General features: G+C 35.7%; 1 protein-coding gene across 8 annotated transcripts in view; it reads left to right on the top strand.

Annotated features, from left to right (window-relative positions):
* Positions 1–18,155, top strand: part of ROBO1 (roundabout guidance receptor 1) — a 1,124,592-nt gene that overhangs the window by 1,075,820 nt on the left and 30,617 nt on the right. For 5 of the 8 annotated variants that reach the window (XM_081074396.1, XM_081074395.1, XM_081074398.1 and 2 more), the window contains 5 exons: positions 5,665–5,819; positions 8,334–8,669; positions 10,550–10,657; positions 13,253–13,397; positions 16,760–17,008. In XM_081074396.1, the coding sequence (XP_080930522.1) occupies positions 5,665–5,819; positions 8,334–8,669; positions 10,550–10,657; positions 13,253–13,397; positions 16,760–17,008 (993 nt within the window). The remainder of the gene's footprint in view (positions 1–5,664; positions 5,820–8,333; positions 8,670–10,549; positions 10,658–13,252; positions 13,398–16,759; positions 17,009–18,155) is intronic. The other 3 variants (XM_081074401.1, XM_081074400.1, XM_081074402.1) reach the window with 1 other exon arrangement.

The following is an 18,155-nucleotide window of genomic DNA, read 5'->3' as shown; positions in this document are numbered from 1 at the left end:
AGCTTCCTGTTTTCATACCTGTGAAACAAAGCCAGATCCTGAAAGACCCAAAAGCTAGGAAGGGCTTCCCAAGGAATAAATCCACTCGATTCAGGAATTTAAACCAGGGCATGTTTTTGCATCTGGGGGAATTCCGTCTATATCATAGCCCAGGCATTCATGAAACAGCATTTGGCATAAGAACATTCTCTCCTGGATAAATCTGGAATGCCTGATTATATAGTCACCTCTCTACCTGGTATATTCATGACTGTAGACTTCAGCTTTCTCATTAATCAAAGCATAGGAAAGTGTTTAATTGAGCATCTTCTATATGTTCGGCAATAGCCTCTGGACATAGGTGTGGACACAGATGCATGTATGCTCGCGTGGACACACACACACACACACACACAAACACACACACACACACACAATAAACGTATATACCCTGTTTCCCTGAAAATAAGATGTAGCTGGACAATCAGCTCTAATGCCTCTTTTGGAGCAAAAATTAATCTAAGACCCAGTCTTACTTTACTATTAGATTAATTTTTGCTCCAAAAGAGGCATTAGAGCTGATTGTCTAGCTAGGTTTTATTTTCGGGAAAACACAGTATGTCCAGTTTTTGCTGTAATGAAATTGACCACCTAGATTGACCAAATTATCAAACAGGAAATAATTGAAGGAATCCATAGGTACTAAATGCTAGTTTCTATGGCAGGGCTGAAAAATTACACTGTTCCTTGAAATCTCTATCCATTTAGAAAACTCACTATATCATCAACAGTATTAACTTTGAAAATTTAAAAATAGAATAGCAGGGAAACCATTTTAATTCAAATACCAAATGCAATGATAAAAGATGCTGGAATGTTACAGAGGCAACAGTTAAATAAAGATCTTTGAGTCAGTGATCAAAATGACAGTTATGTACACAATTTTAAATTGATTTCTTCATCACTCATAGTCATTGAATGCCCAACATGTGATGGGCACTGTTCTAGTTGCTTGACATGTATCAGCGAGCAAAGTCAGTAACAATTTCTGTCCACGTGAGCCTTACATTTAACTCGTGAGACAGAAGATAAATAATAAACATTAAAAATAAGTCAATGCTATACCATTAACCGTTGATGAGTGCTATGGAATAAATATAAAAGGATAAGAGGGGAATCAGGAGCGCATTAGGAAGAGGTCTCATTTCCTAGCCATGTGTGAGTGAGAAAGTGTGTGTGTGTGTGTGTGTGTGTGCGCGCGTTTGTTCTTTGATCTCCTGTAGTAAGAGAATGAGAAGTGAACCAAACTCTTGCATTCGCTTCTCTCATGTCCGTCCCTTAAACACTGGTTTCCCTCAGGCCTCTCAGACTCAGTGAACCCTCACCACACTCGCCACCTCATTTGGTTAATGACACCTAAGTCGGAATGTTCCGAACATCCCCTTTACTGCCTCCATGACTGCTTTGCACTGATCCTTCTTTTTACCCCCTTCACTATCACTATATTGTTTCACTCCCTTGCCTAATCTATTACAGAAGCTCTCAGCGGCCCTGCCTTCAACTACCTTTATTTGCATGACTTTCTGTGAGTTCGTTCCTTTTGCCCATTGGAGCCAGAATATTTTGAAGTGCACATTGATCATGTCTCCAACCTACTGAAGATCGCATTTTCAGTAAATCCCACCATGTTTAAAATACCGAAACTGAGCATAGCACAGGAAGCCCACAAACCGCTAAGGCTTTGTGTGTCCACTTCACTCCTCTGTGAGCCGCACCCTACAATCCACCTGCCATTCGCCAGTATTGCATTCTCCTGCATGTCCTTATGACATCAGTCTGGAATGTGTCCCCCTCCCCTTGGCAGTTTCTGGAGGTTCGTCTGCTGCCCCCTCCATGAACATTCTGTGCTGTGTAAACACCACAACACCTAATATGAGGTAATGCAGTTATCTTTTGTAAATACCGGGGGTCAGCAAATTATGATTCTTGGGCCAAATTGGGTCTGCCACCCAGTTTCATAAATAAAAGTTTTATAAGAATACAGCCAGACTCATTTGTTTACAGGTTGTCTCTGACTGCTTTTCCACTATGGTGGCAGAGCTGAGTAGTTGTAATGGAAACTACATGGCCTGCAAATCCTGAAATGGTTCCTATCTGATCCTTTACAGAAGTATTAATAGTTTACCAACTCCTGACTTACATGGTTGTCACAATAAATTGTGAGATCCTGGAGTGTGTTGGCTCATAATTTATTAGTAATTAAATACATGGATTTTTTAAAAATACATGCAATAAGTGCAATTTAATAAGTGAATTATGTCAATAAATTTAATACATGGATTATTGAACTTTGAAAGATACCATCAAAAAGTATCCAAGGAAGGAAGGAATGAGTAAGCTATTTAAAAGATGAAAGTCAGAAGGCCTGAGTTTGAGTCTTTAATGACTTTGGAGATAATTTTGGGGGCTGGACATTTTACTCTAATAAAGGAGAAAGCAGAGCTAGAAATCTCTTCTGGTTTTCAAAAGTGTAAATTTAGCTATCCTCAGAAAAGGGAGGGATTGAGGGTTGTGGTAAACAAAGAGACCTCTTTTTGACTTGAAAAGAGCAAAGGATGTGTGATGGAATCCAGGGGAGGATCATGGGAATATTAAATAACTGTTGCTATTTATTTGTTTTTCTTACCTCAAATATTCCAGTCACTTTTTGTCTAAAAACCTACTTAAAATCCAAACCATAGCATAAACCAGGAAACAGCAAAGAAAGCCTGAAAAAGTTAGTATTATGGAAGTCAGGCTACACAGATGGAGAATGCCAGCACCACATTTCCTAGCAGTGCTGGGTGAGAAAAATAACCAAGCTCAGGTCTTGCTTCTCTTTAAAATACTGGCCACTGTTAGATATGTCCCTCCCTTCTTTCTTGCTTCAAAACTCTTTAAAGCTATCAATGGAAAGAGGAGCCAATCTATAAGCAACATTTACTGCCAGTCCCCTCACCATTTTCCCCAATCCCTGGACCCTCTAGTATTGTATTTTCTGGTTTAGGAGCTCAAATAGGGATTTGTTTGTTTGTTTGTATGTTTGTTTGTTTTAGAGTAAATGATTAGAATATCTAGAGTAGGAGGAATGGAAGAATTGAAGGTAACTGCCACAAAATTATTTGTGTGTTTGCCGTCTTTTCCTTTGTAACACAAATCAATCTCTCTAGCAGAAACTAGAAGATAAATTTGTTTTCTGTGAGCCCAAGTCTCTTCCTTTCCCTGATAATACTGCCTTGTCGAAGATAAGGAAGAAATAAGCAAAACTCAGATATGTTAGTATGGAAATATAACAATGAACATATTACTTGACGATATAGGGTATGGTAATGTTATATAATATTTTAGACACATAGTAATCGCTCTAAGCAGCACTGTGTTTTTCTTCTGCTTCATTTCTTATTGCTGGGCATCTAAATCTGTTTCATACACACTAGATCATCTTAAATGCATAAAGATAGCCTGTGAGATTATCAGTTTAAAAAGACCCTAACACCCTTATCAGAGTAGCTACATATGACCTTGACTTCCTCAAAGAGCTCTGAAATACACACATGGCATTTTAAGTTTCGTTGTGAGCCCTGGAATCATCCTTAACCTTCTTCCCTAAATAACTAGCATTCCAAACGCAAGTCTAAACTGAAAGCTAGGATGTGAATTGTTAATCTTACTTCCTGTTGGAAGTCACCCATACATATGAAAAGTTCTTTCAGCCTGTGATGATATCAAAACATTCACTTTAAAGACTTTTTTTTTTTTTCTGAGGGAATCATAGTAGCATGAAAACGTTGTCTATTCTTTTTGAAATATGTAAGACAGGCTGTGGAATATTCCACTTGATCCATACGTAAAACATCCCATAATATATCTACAGTGTCAAATATGGAGATTTATTTTTAATAACTTCTATAGTGATAACACACATGGTTTAAGTTCAAGAGAAAATAAAAAAAGGAAAGTTAGAAGATTATTGGATGCAGAATTTCTAAAGTAACATTTATTTCAAAGGCTCCAGATATCTGTGATACTGCTTGCATGTAATTCTTTCAAATTTCCAGAGTTCAGCAACATTGCTCTTCAAAGCATGTTTTTATCAACAATTTTAATAATAAGCTTGCACAGTTTTAACAGCTTTATTGAGAATTTCAAGACTTCCGACACATCCCCCACTCTTCCTTTTATTAACAATGTTTGAGGACTGGAGGAAATTTCAGAACTCTGCGGTATCTGGGTTTATAGCATCCTAGATTAGAATGTGAATTCTGTAGCCAGAATACTTAAATTTGAATTCCAGCTCTTCCACTCACTCACTTTGTATAATCACATACAAGTTTCTTAACCTCTCTCAGGTGTCTCAGTTTCCTCATCTGTAAAATCTGAATAATAATAGTAACTGCCTTGTAGAATTTTGTGAGAATTACATGAATCGTTACATATAAAGACCTCAGATCAATGCCTCACACATTGTATGCAAACAGCAAATATTAATTTTTATCACACACACATACATACGGGACCAGATATATAAATTAAAATCCATATTCTTCATTTGAAGTGACATTCCTTAAATAACCATCATTTGCATAGAAGTTTCCTGGGTTGACTGTCTGTCAGAACAGGAACCATGGTGAGTGGAATGTCGGGTACTTGCTTCCCAGGTAAATGAGACGCATGATCGTTGCACAGAAAAGGAAATCATGAAGACCATCTTTGCAGAACGTGTAGTCACAGTCTCTTTATTGTGGGTCTGTCAGCACATCATGCATCATCACCTCTTTTGCTGAGTTATCAAATGGAATCAGTGTTGGAAAAAGATGTTGGAATGCCGTCCTTGGACTCCAGTCTGCGTATCTAGTGCTGGGAGTCCAGGGCTTCCATTAATAATTGCTGATGTGCTTTGCATTCCCAACGCACAGTGAAAGAGGATTAACATCTGGTGTGCCCAAAAAACATGAACATTACTATTTCTTAGAGTGGACATCTTTGTTTTACCAGATTTAATTCAGTAGCTTTTCTTTGTTTATGTTGGGATTTGTGGCCTTTTACATTGTCCCCCTCGGAAAATGCTGACAAGCGTACACAACTGTGCACTGTAGCATCGAGGAGGCTCTCTGCAAAATATCACAGAGCCCAAGACTTGCTATTTCATCATTTTGGAAGAAAAAACATACACATGTGCTTCCTGTGAAGTATTGTCTAAGTGAAGGAGCTTGTTCCATTTCATAATAAAGTCATGAGAAAAATCACATTTTAAGGGGTCAAAAATGAAATGCAAACTGTCTTAATTATGGTATCTTTAAGCCATTAAAACACTGAAAATATTATGTATCCATGTTTTTATATTCTGTGTTTGATTTTCAGTTAATGTGACTAAAGGTGGAGTAGAGCACTGCAAGTGGAACTGTATTTTAAGTCTGAAGCACAACTCTGCCAATTTACAAAGTTGTGGTTCTATAAACTGTGGCACATCCCAGAACATTTTGGTACAGTTGCCTTGTCTGTAAATAAAAGGAATAATATCATTCAGTAGAGTTGACCAAATTATATGTGAGTGTAATAGAATGAAGAGTTCATTGGAATTCTGAATAGGAAATATTATTTGTTACTTATATAACATTTATTTAATATCTTTTTGTTTTTCTTTAGGCCAGGACTTCTTAACATCAGTGAGCCTGCCGCACAGCCCTGGCTGGCAGATACGTGGCCTAATACTGGCAACAATCACAATGATTGTTCCATCAATTGCTGTACAGCAGGCAGTGGGAACAGCGATAGCAATCTGACCACCTACAGTCGCCCAGGTTAGAGACACAGACATCTTGATATGTAGTCGCATTGGAAGGAACCAGCCAAAAAGAGATACATTTCTTCTCCCTCTCCCTACATGGAAAGGGAAAGTTTCATCAACATGTTCAAGAAATGTTGACTATCATTTAGCAATCTAGACTAACTCAAGTTATTTTCTCCATCCCTGTATCTCCACACTTCAGTCTCCTCCAAAAAAGTTTCCCAGTATGAAATGGGTGAACGGAAAATAGAATCTCTAGAATAGATAGCAAATAAGGAAAAATGAAATTATGTAAAAATATTCATCTTCATAAAAATGTTTAGGGTTATAATTTTTAATTGTAACTATTTCATTATTTTCAACATTTGAGGCATAAAACAGATCAAAATGTTAATAAATCTATAGTTAAAGTGAGCCAAATTATTTTAATAGCAGTGATAATAATTGTATAACAATAATAAAAAATTTTAAATGAAAATTAACTGAAATTCAAAATTAAATTTTCATAATAGTATAGACAAATTCTGAGAATACAAGAAATATATATATTTTGCAAATGTATATGCATACGTTTATTTGGCATCATGTGTTCGGAGTTCAGAAATCTGCATAAGTAAATTAGTTTGCTAAAATTTCATGCTAAAATATGACAGTAAAATATGGATGTTTAGTATGCAATATTTGAACAGAAAATTACAAATGTTTTTTTATAAAAAAAATATCCCTCGACATTCACAATATGGGAAGTATTGAAAGAATTATAAAGAATCAAAAGATATGATGATAGAAGTAAAATAACCCATGGAATTAAGAAACAGGGAAATAGAAGATAGCAATTATGCAAAGATATTACGTAACGTAAAGTGCAAGTCATAGTGCCATCTGTAGGTCTAACTTTGAAAGACGTCCCGAAGGTCCAATGGATAAGGATATGGATATGACATCCATGTGACCGAGTCCATATTCTCCAGAGGTCCATATCCTAGTCGTCCAGATAGACGCTTATGTAATTTTAAATAAAAGAAAGACTATGGTGAACCCTATAGGAGAGAAATAATGACAGTACTCGTTTGAATTAATATGTAGAACTCTGCTGCCCAACATGGTAGCCTCTGGCTATATGTGGCTATTTCAATTTAAATAAAATACAATTTAAAATTCATTTCCTCATTCTCATTAGCCACATTTCAAGTGCTGGTGGCTACTGCATTGCACAATGCAGAATAGACCATGTCCATCATCTCAGAAAGTTCAATTGAGTAGTACTCATTTCGAAAGACTGAGACGAAAAATGAGATTGCCAAATCCATATTGCCTTTAATAATATGTCTTTACCCCTATTAAATAAAATTTAATACCTAGAAACTAGAATTACTAAAGACCAGATCGATCAAATAGCCGTTTCCTGTTTATTATTGAAATGCCAAATTGTTGAATTCAGTATTCTAGAGAAGTTGCAAGATTTTCTTAAGAGTCTATTCCTATTTATATCTTTATTACCCACTGTGTTAACTTATAATTTTTTAATATATCCAGTTGGAAACTAATCTTCAAGGTGACTTGTTAATGTCGGTGCCAGTATATACTACACGAATAACATAATATTGTTTTCATCACTGTAACTTGACTAATTTTTTTTATTTTAAAAATGTTTTAATTTGAACTTCTCCTGCTGTTTTAATATTTTTAACTGCAGGCTTTAATATTTCTCTGTATCAGTTATTTCATTCTCAAATATTTCAATGAAGGGAAAATTAGAAGGAAATTGAGATAGTATACATAATTGATGTTATTTCAGGCTTTATTTGATTAAATTACCCTGGTAATGTCTGATCCATTTTCCCATCATTATTGTCACTTTATACTTCTTGGGGTGTCATTATGAAACCATGAAAAAAATGATTAACATCTTTGCCTGACAATGATTATCCTATGTGACCAAGAGAAGAACTAATAAAATTCTCCCTAGTACTATTTACTATCACTCCGCTCTTCCTCATAGCTTTTGAGTAGAGATACTTTATAAAATATTGAAATCTCATATTTTTTGATGGGATAGCAGAGGTTATTTTCTTTGTTTGATTCTCAACTTCTATGCTTGGTTCTGTTGCTTTGATAGCTAACTAGTATCTTCAAGTAGTTCAATTAACTCCAGACTAGAAAATTTAAATTTGGCACATATATTCATATATATGTTATTTTGGTGGAATTCCCATTAATGGAGTTGTCAAGGAAAAGTTCTCTCAAATTGGGTGGATTATTTAGTATATAGCACTTTGCAGAATTTCAAAATTATTTAATCTATATAAATTCTCTTTAGTCTGTATATAAATTCTCTATTCCCTCCATTTTCAATCATTTTCTTTAGAAAATACATATGAATACTTGGCCCTTTTTACTGATCTTATTGAAGCCCATTTGTGCTTTACATAACAATTTTACTGTGACTCTCAAAGCTACTTACAAAAAATCTTAAACAAATAACCATGGAAAATGACTTTTTCCTTTTCCTCTCCGTTGCACATAGCCGATTGTATAGCAAATTATAACAACCAACTGGATAACAAACAAACAAATCTGATGCTCCCTGAGTCAACTGTTTATGGTGATGTGGACCTTAGTAACAAAATCAATGAGATGAAAACCTTCAATAGCCCAAATCTGAAGGATGGGCGTTTTGTCAATCCATCAGGGCAGCCCACTCCTTACGCCACTACCCAGCTCATCCAGTCAAACCTCAGCAACAACATGAACAATGGCAGTGGGGACTCCAGCGAGAAGCACTGGAAACCACCTGGACAGCAGAAACCAGAAGTGGCACCGATTCAGTATAACATCATGGAGCAAAACAAATTGAACAAAGGTGAACCGCTGTGCCTTCATCCTCACCCTTTTCTGTCTTGGTACCCCTAACCCTCAGCACTCCGTGCCAAAACCTGGCTGGGACTAGCATGTGAAATCTTTCTTTGGTTACTAAGGTTTTCTTATTTCTTTGGTTTCAGAATTTCCCGTGTCCAAGAGTTAATTAGCACAACAATAACCCTGGAAATTGATTTTATAATATATAAGTATTTTCAAGTCGTCTTTTGAGATTAATTTAAATTTAATCGTAGGTGAAGGATTGCATAGGACAGGCAATCTTTTATTCATAAAGCAGAGCTACAGCCATTACAATACCTCACACTTTAAATAAATAGACTATCCCATTTTTCCACTCGAGAATGTAAGGTAATTGCTTCTACATGGTCATATAAACGAATGGCATTTTTATATCAAACTGGAGAAAAATAATTAAATTAAACGTGAACTGGAGAAGTGGTTCAATTTGTTGTATTTCTCCTACCTTGAGTGCTTACTAAGGCTGCTGCAATGTGTGATTTTAGAACCTACAATTCTTTGGTTGACCTGATTGAAGTCTGTCAGCAGAGACCCTAAAGTAAATTGAGTTTAGTGTTAACTTGTCGCAGCAGAATAGTATCTTATGGCCTGAGGGGAATGTTTCTCTTTCTAATACGGTATGTGTGAGTTGGCAGAGACTGGTATTTGATTTTTTTGTAGTCCTTCAGGCTAATGTTTTAATAACATGATTTGCAATGTTATATCACAAAGAAAAGAGGGATTGCTCTAATTTGAATAGATCAGGCAATTTTGTACAAGTGTCCAGATGAAGGATGCATTTTATTGTAAGTAATTAGACACATAGGTTTATTTTCTTTAGGCTTGAGTTGGGACCTTTTTTCCCCCAAAAAATAAAACATAGTTCAAGATTACAAAATGATAGCTTAAAACCCCTGTTTTGTTTGATTAAGTTAGTGTTGTGTGTTTTGATTTAATTACAGACTCATCCTGCTTTTTTCTAAGTTTAAAAAACACTTGGTTGGCTTAATAATCCAGTTCAATAAATATTTATTCAGACTCTTGCACAAGTTCATGACAAAGGCTGACAAAGATGAATAAGACAGTTTGTGCAATCATAGAGTTTACAGTGGGAATTCAAACTATTATTATACTGTTCCTCTAACGTATATGGCTTTACTGAGGCCTTTGGAAGGGTCTGACAGTCCTCTGTACAAATATTTCAGAGCTCTGATTTATTGTTTATACTGCTTGTAAACAGACTCAGTATGTCAAACTATAATAAAGACCCCATCATGCAACTAGACTGACAGATTATTACTCATTATATCCCAGTGGCGAGTTTATCATTTGGATTTTCCACCCTCTGCTGAAGTAAGCAGAAGCATTTCTGTGGCAGACTGAGATTCTTTTTTCCTTATCATGGGTATTTTTTATTATATATAAGCTTGCTGACAAGTTTCAGTTCTGTTTCTTTTTAATTTTCTTTTCTTTTATGATTCATAGATGTGATATTTTCCCGATTTCTTATTGTTAAAGTTATTTTGTTACTCTATCTTTCAAGATAAGAAGTCAAGCAAACCTAATTTCTGACATAGATGATTTATAAATAATTTAAAGAGAGGAAACAGTCCCACATAGGATTCATCCATACCTCTGCTTAGTCTGGTTTGTGTACAGAAGATGATGCAAAGGATTTGTGTTTTGTAAATCGTAAAGGAGACATGTTTAAAGGTCTTTGTTTTTTCTTGACTTTTCCTCTGGGAAACTTACGTGCATCTTAGCAAGTAATTAAAATGGTGGTTTGAAAGCCTAATTGTTGGTAAATGATTAAGGGAACAAAGAAAAAATAAATGTTTATTTATTTATTTTATTTGAAATGTGTAGATTATCGAGCAAATGATGCAATTCCTCCAACTATCCCATACAACCAGTCATATGACCAGAACACAGGAGGCTCCTACAATAGCTCAGACCGGGGCAGTAGTACATCTGGTAAGTAAGGGGAACCAAAAAGAAAGTCAACATCTCTTTCAGAAGGTGGCACATTCAAGATTATGAATTGAATGCTAATGAACTCATGTGTGTATATGACATTCCCATCACTTCATATAATTTGTATATTCTAGGCATAGGTTTTGTCTCTGCAATTTGAATGACTGTCCATGCAATAAGCCATTTCTGTTCTATTTGGTCACAAAGGTTAAGGATCCTGTTTTCCTCCTTGTGAAGGGAAGTTTAGTAAGGCCAGAAGCATCAACTAATCTATGAAGGCAGTTGAAACTCGTGGGGTTTTTTTAGTCAAAATATAAGCAAAACTGTTGAACATATAGTTGATCTGATAAATATGTTACCATTTGAAAGCAGGCTATAAAAGTACATCCATTTAAGTACACTTGAGCAGAATCAAAAGGCTCAGACACAATATTATGAGATAGGTACAATAGCAAACTGCCTCGGTGTATAATCTCTCTACTCTTCCTCCGTTCTTTCTCTAAAACCTCATAAAGCCACCTCCCAGCTGAAGTCTGTAAGTGCCTCAGAAGCCACAGTGAGGCCCCTTCTCTGTGGTCTGTGTGCTGTTGCAGCTGTTTGCCAGCTGTTTTCCTGATAGGGGCTGCAGATGAGAGTTTCCTGGTACTTAAGTCCTGTTTTTCTAATTAAAAGCAGTTCATTATTGGAACTAACATGTGGCAAGTCACACCACAATGAGAACAAAACCAATTGATCTTGACTCGAGTATGTTTCTTCAGGACAGGGTGGAAATATCGCTTCTGAGCATCTGGATTAAAGTTGTTGCTAGGTGCTTTTAGCCAAGTGTCTCTACCCCTCTTTTGTAACGAATATAGCATTTGTGTTTTCCCATCTTCCCTTGAGTGAGGCGTGCTGATGTGGTATTTTGTAGCCTATATTTTCAAAGAATGAAATTGTTCATATTTGAATTAAGGAACTTAGAAATTGCTCTTTACTTTTTATATCTACTTTTATTCTACTATATGTTGTTTCATTATTTTAACAATTAAGAGCTTCTTAAATGACTTTTTTTCTTTCTTAAAGGAAGTAAACCCTAAATTAACAGAAATTTTTCAAAGATCTACTCTTGCAAAAACCATAGAAAATATTCTAATACTGATACCTCATGCCATTTCATCTTTGAATTCTTAGCCACTTAGAAAAGCATAACTTAGAGGGAAAAATATGATTCTAGGTTATTAATATTCAGTTGACTTTCTCTATCCCTCAACTAAGATACCTGGATCCTGACGGTCTGCTGCTATTTATTATTAGGTATTCTGTGAATATTGATGAAAAGATACAAAAATGTGAAATCTGTTGGTAATTAAGGGAGAGAATGAAGCAAACAAATGAGGTGTAGGAGAGATTTGTGATGTGAGACCTCTCAGGTGTTCCAGTATATGTGTGCCAGGAAATCAAGAGGAAGGCACAGAGTATAGTCACCTCCACAGCCATTCCAGTATCAGACAACTGAGCAGAGGAAGAGCGAATAGAGACACACAGGACACATAGTGTACTGATAACAGCCTGTCCATCAGCCCGAATTTAGTGCAGTAGCATACCAGTGCGAGAATGTGTGGCTTAACACTGCCATTTGACTGAAAATTCCCAAGTGAGTTAAGAAAATAAGCCTCATTGAATATACTATGACCAGGTTCATACCCGCATATAATTTGGAGCAGTTTCAGAGAGGTTAAAAAAGACCAAGATAATTCACTGAATTTAAGGGATCATATGAGAAAAGTAATTGTAGACTCATTGTCTGTAATGTATATAACAATCTAAAATGTATCCTATTGAAAGAGGAGGATTAAGACCATTTTATCTCAAAATAGTTTTTGACCCAAGGTATTTTAAAATAAATCCTCTAAAATGTGCAGCTACCTGTGTTTAAAGAATACGCCAAATCGAAAATTTCAACACTGGGGCACTTGAATAATTGGGCTATTTCCAACAGCTAAGAATGTTCAGGAAACATGATTTTACTCTGAGCCATAATTTTATAAAAACAGTGACTAAAAGCTCTTCTTTTTAAAAATAATTTTTATGCTTCCTTTGTTGTTAGTTATATTAGTTTTTCCAGCAGTTATTTTTATCTGTACCTTTCTTTCTGATGAGAGCTAGTAATTTCATTGTGCCTAAAACATTTCGACAAGTACAAATTATATATATTCAGTGATTTAATGCAACAGTGGCACTCTAATAGATCGTATCTGTATCATATTGTATTTTAAGTTCCAGCAATTAAATACTAGAAAAAAACTTCAGAAAATGTGTCTACAGCTCATTTGTTGTCCATGATTATCCATAGTGCAATTAATTGCTATACGAAGATCACTATTAATGATGTGACTTGTAAAATTCATATATGGTTTTATTGCTTTTTTGCTATTTATTTTGCAGTTAAACTTGTTCATCTCTGTTGTACCAAGTTCTGTTTAATATTAATGAAGAAAAGTGTTTATATACATATATGAATTATAAGATTATGTTTACAGAAAGTAATTAACGTATGAATAATTGAAAAATCTTAAAGGCCGGATATGAAAAACTTTCATTTTATTTCTTTTCAAGGGAGTCAAGGGCACAAGAAAGGAGCACGAACACCCAAAGTACCGAAACAGGGTGGCATGAACTGGGCGGACCTGCTTCCTCCGCCCCCAGCACACCCTCCTCCTCATAGCAATAGTGAAGAGTACAGTATCTCTGTAGATGAGAGGTAAGCGGAATTTCAGAGCTGACCAAAGGGGAGTAATGCGATTCCTTACACCCCTGTCGAGTAATTGTTACCCAGATTGCCAAGGGGAGACTGAGTCCTAAGGTCCATGACCATTTGTCTCTGAATAAAACTGTACTGATAGGTCAGCAGGGCTTAAAAACCTTCCTCGGTGGTGCCCAAAAAGGAATTTGTGCTTTGGAAGCTTCTTTTGGAACTACGAATCATGAACCATGACCGTATACCATCCCAAAACAATGTATACAAGTGGACACTTTGGTTAGCATTGCTTAAGCTGTAGTTTGCCGTAATCAGAAGTGTCTGGATGCTGATGGTAACCACTTTGAGCACCTCTTGTAATTGCAGAAGTCAAATGTGACTTATATTCATCTTTTGTTATCGATATATGTTGAGTATTACAATTTTAATACAGTTTTTCCTTTCTTAAATGTGTATACATTTTTGGCACCCTCTGTATGTATGTATATGTGTATGTATATATATATATATATAATTTACAAGTGTTTTACATTTTATTCTATTCATCATTTTCATATGTAATAATGAATATATAAGATCACATGTATATATAAATATGTATATTATATATGTGATTTTGTGATTTATATATATATGATTTTGTGATTTTCAAATATCACAACTTCCATTGAACACCTCTGAATTTTCATTAAATAATTGTATACCATATAAATAATTATATACCATATACCATAAATAATTTATACCATATCTACGGTATCCTGATAACTGTTCTTAGACATTATTCAATTATGCTGAAAACAGTAGGAATTTAAATTTTACTGAATTGTGTCTCACAAGGATTTAACAAGTGTAAGTAATCCACATGACAGCAGTTAGAAAGTTGCTTCTTCTTCACTCCAGATTCTGTAGAATTGGACATGGTACTTCCCAACAGAACAAAACAGCTGCTTTACTGCTTTACTAGTAGGATCAATAGAGTAGAACTCACTTGCCATTGAGAATTCACACAAAAAAACAACCCTCAAAACCTACCTGAAATTTCAGTATTTTCAGTTACTATTATAGAAATAAAGACATTGTCCTTTCAGTCTACACACACACACACACACACACACACACACACACACACACACACAGTTTTACAGTTCCAACTATGCCAGAAAACTAAGCCTCTGTACTTTTATTTTCTAATTACTTAGTGAATATTGAGCCATTGCTTGTAGCAGAAATACAAGGTTAGATTTCTTCAAGCTTCTGGTCATATTTTTGTCGACCAGTCCAAGTATAACCTTGTTTTACATGTGTTTTCATTTAAAGACACTGTATTTAATAAGTTTTGGTGGCTCATTAACCTTGAACTCACAGCCAACAGCCCTGTAAGTCATTCCTTAATAATCTTATCTAACGTACATATTTTCTCCGTTAAGGCATAATCACAGCTGTTTTGCCCTTAAGAACACTAGACAGCACTAAGGTACTACACTTCCAGACCATTTTAAACAGGAAAGTCACCAATATAAAGAAAGAAAGAGAGAGAGAGAGAGAGAGAGAGAGAGAGAGAGAGAGAGAGAGAACAATGTAGCACAAGATAGACATGAAAAGGACACTTGTTTCCAGTGTGAAAGCTGAAACAAGAAGGCGGAGTGTCACCTTGTTTGACCCCCTGCTAGTCCTGTGCCCAACAGGTGGTTCAAATGTTGTACCTGTCTGTACATGTCTATTACATGACCATGAAAGTACCACAGGTATTGATTTTGGAGTTGCAGATAAATTTAAGCAAGTAAGTGAATTCATAAATATAGAAAGACTGTACTTTTAAAAATTCATTTTCCAGGCTATGATAACATTTATTGATATTTTAGTCCACCACAAAAACAAAACAAAAATAAAAACAACAGGAAATACAACTATGCCCCAAAGGGAGAGACTGAATCTAACCAGGAAGAATGGAGGTTTCTTGGTGTGCTGGGTTTTGTTCTTGACCTTGACAAATGAGAAGGTTCTCAATGAAGGGAAGGGGTTTTATGGACATTGGGACCACACAAAGATGTGGATTTCCGGAGAACTAACAGGAAACAAATGGTAGGGAGTGAGAGAAAGCTGGGAAGGCAAATATAAGCCAGACTGTGCAAACGCTTGAATGTTTTGTTTAGGCACTTACATTTTATTCTCTAGGCAATGCGAGCCATTTATTACTTTGGAGCAAATGAATGACCTGGGAGTGATGTGTATTATAATAAAGTAATTTTGGAAGCAATGTGAGGATGAAGAAAGAGTGCCTGGAGGCAAAGAAATTGATTAAAATGTTATTGCAGTAACACATACAACAGATTTAAAAAGGGGAATAGATACTAAACATTTTTTAGAGATAGGCGAGAGCTGAACTGGGGAACAGTGTGAGATAGAAGAGAGAGAAATAATTCAAAGATGACTACAAGATTTCTAGTTTAGATGAGCGATCAAATTGCTCTGTTATGTGTTGATACAAGAAACATGATAGTAGGATTAGTAAAGTAAAAGTAAAGTAAAAGATACAGAAAAATCATGTCACGTGAGCCTCAACTTTCCTGAGTTCAAGTAAACAAGGCAAGTGGTAAAGAATGAACTAGAGAGAAGGGTAACAAGAACACAGTTTGTATAATGCAGTAAATCACTGCCATTCTAATCAATAACCATAGGCACTGGGGTAGGAAAAAAGAGAAAGGCTTGAATGTTTTCCAGATCCATCTAGAGCTTCCACATAACTCAGTAGAGGAGGAATGGGGGCCTTTTATTCATTATTATTTTATTGTGTTTTACATTCATCATCCTAAATGCAACCCAACTGCTTCATTTTGTGCTCAGCTAAAGAAATAGTGACTTACTATAATTTCAGAGGAAAAGTCGGTTGTATTGGATTAAGTAAATAAATTGGTCTCCCATATATTTCCCTCTGAAGGGATTTTCAAGAGTCATTTTTTTCAGAGGTTAGCATATCATCTTCGGGTCTTCTGCACAACCATCCTTGAGTTGCCGTTTAGAGATCACGTTCAGTAGAAAAGACAGAATATAGCAAACACATTTCGGAATTACTAAATTAAGCTATGTTAAGTAGTTTTTGTTGTTGTTTTTTTATTGCATGACTTCTCAGAGCCTATAATAGGGCAGTATAAATTGTCATACCTCAGAAGAAAAAAAAAGAATTATATGTAGCAATTCACAAACCTTTGGGATGATGAATATTTTTTTTAACAATACCTCATTAATGTGGCTCAGGACATTTTCATTTAAAACACAGTTCAAAGCTGACATTCCTTTAACTATACAAATAGTTTATTTGAATAACCTGACTTAAGTCTAAGTGCCCTTGTAATCTGTTTCAGCTATGACCAAGAAATGCCATGTCCAGTGCCACCAGCCAGGATGTATTTGCAACAAGACGAACTAGAAGAGGAGGAAGATGAGCGAGGCCCCACTCCCCCGGTCCGAGGCGCAGCTTCTTCTCCAGCCGCCGTGTCTTACAGCCATCAGTCCACTGCCACTCTGACCCCCTCTCCACAGGAAGAACTCCAGCCCATGTTGCAGGACTGCCCAGAGGAGATTGGCCACATGCAGCACCAGCCTGACAGGAGGTACTGTTGTCAGGAGCCTCCTTTGCTCAGATCACATCATTTTGACTCCTCAGTAGCATTTAGAGAATGCTATTACATGAATTAATTTTCATCTCACATGAGCCTTTTTTCCAGTATCATCGCACAGTAAGCCCCAGTAATTAACATACCAAGTAATATTATTGACCAGAACATTAAATTAATTGATCCTGGCAAACTTGCAACCATAAAATAATGTGCATTAATACTCACCCACGTATGATAATTATATTTATAAACAAGCACATGCAGATTGTGTAGTAAATATAGGGTTTGCTAATCTTGTAAATTGTATTGATGGCAGGTGTTTTTTATTTTAGTTTTCCTTATGTATTTCGTCTGTGGAAAATAGATTTTCTCCTGTCTTTTTAAATGAAGTCTGCAGAATGATCTGTTCCCTTATATTATAGCTGTAATGTAGCAGAAGAGTGAGTTTGGCATATTCATTTTGTGTTGACTTTAGGTCCCTTTGTTTTGATTGAGATGTTAGGTTCAAGTCCTTTTGTCCACGGTACTAAATAGTGTGTGCGCGTGTGTGTGTGTGTGTGTGTGTGTGTGTGCGTGTGTCTTAAACTCTTTTTAACCTGTATATTTAGTACTGTCAACCAATACATTTGTTATATACAAATACTTCACTTGTCATTCTACCACATAAAAACTATTACTACATCATCTTAGCTCTTTTCTCATTGTTGATGATTTTGTGTGTACTATTTTACTGCACTTAACACATTATGTGTGTGTATGTGTGTTTGAATAACTTCCTGTATTCCTAATATGATTTGAAACTAAGTATATTATTTGCCTCAGAAGGTCTCCCTGCAATATTCTTGAATGAATAACAAATTCTGGTTTCTGCTGCTTGAATTCTGTCAATTAAAATAGAACTTGCAATGTTTATTAGCTATTCAATCAGTAAGAGGTTATTACAAAATTTAAATCATTTTCTAAAACGAAGGAAGTAGATAAACCTTCTACTCTGAGACAAAGAGGGAAGTTGGATTGTGATACATTTAAATTGAATATCATTAACCCATGGAACTTCATGCAAATTGAGAACAAATAAGGCATCTCATTTCCCTATTAAGGTCACAGACCATCTCTGCTTCTCTTATTTAAAGCAAATTAG

Source organism: Rhinolophus hipposideros (genome assembly GCF_964194185.1).
Source record: "Rhinolophus hipposideros genome assembly, chromosome: 2".
NCBI classification, from domain to species: domain Eukaryota; kingdom Metazoa; phylum Chordata; class Mammalia; order Chiroptera; family Rhinolophidae; genus Rhinolophus; species Rhinolophus hipposideros.
This window is presented reverse-complemented; position numbering and strand designations above follow the sequence as displayed.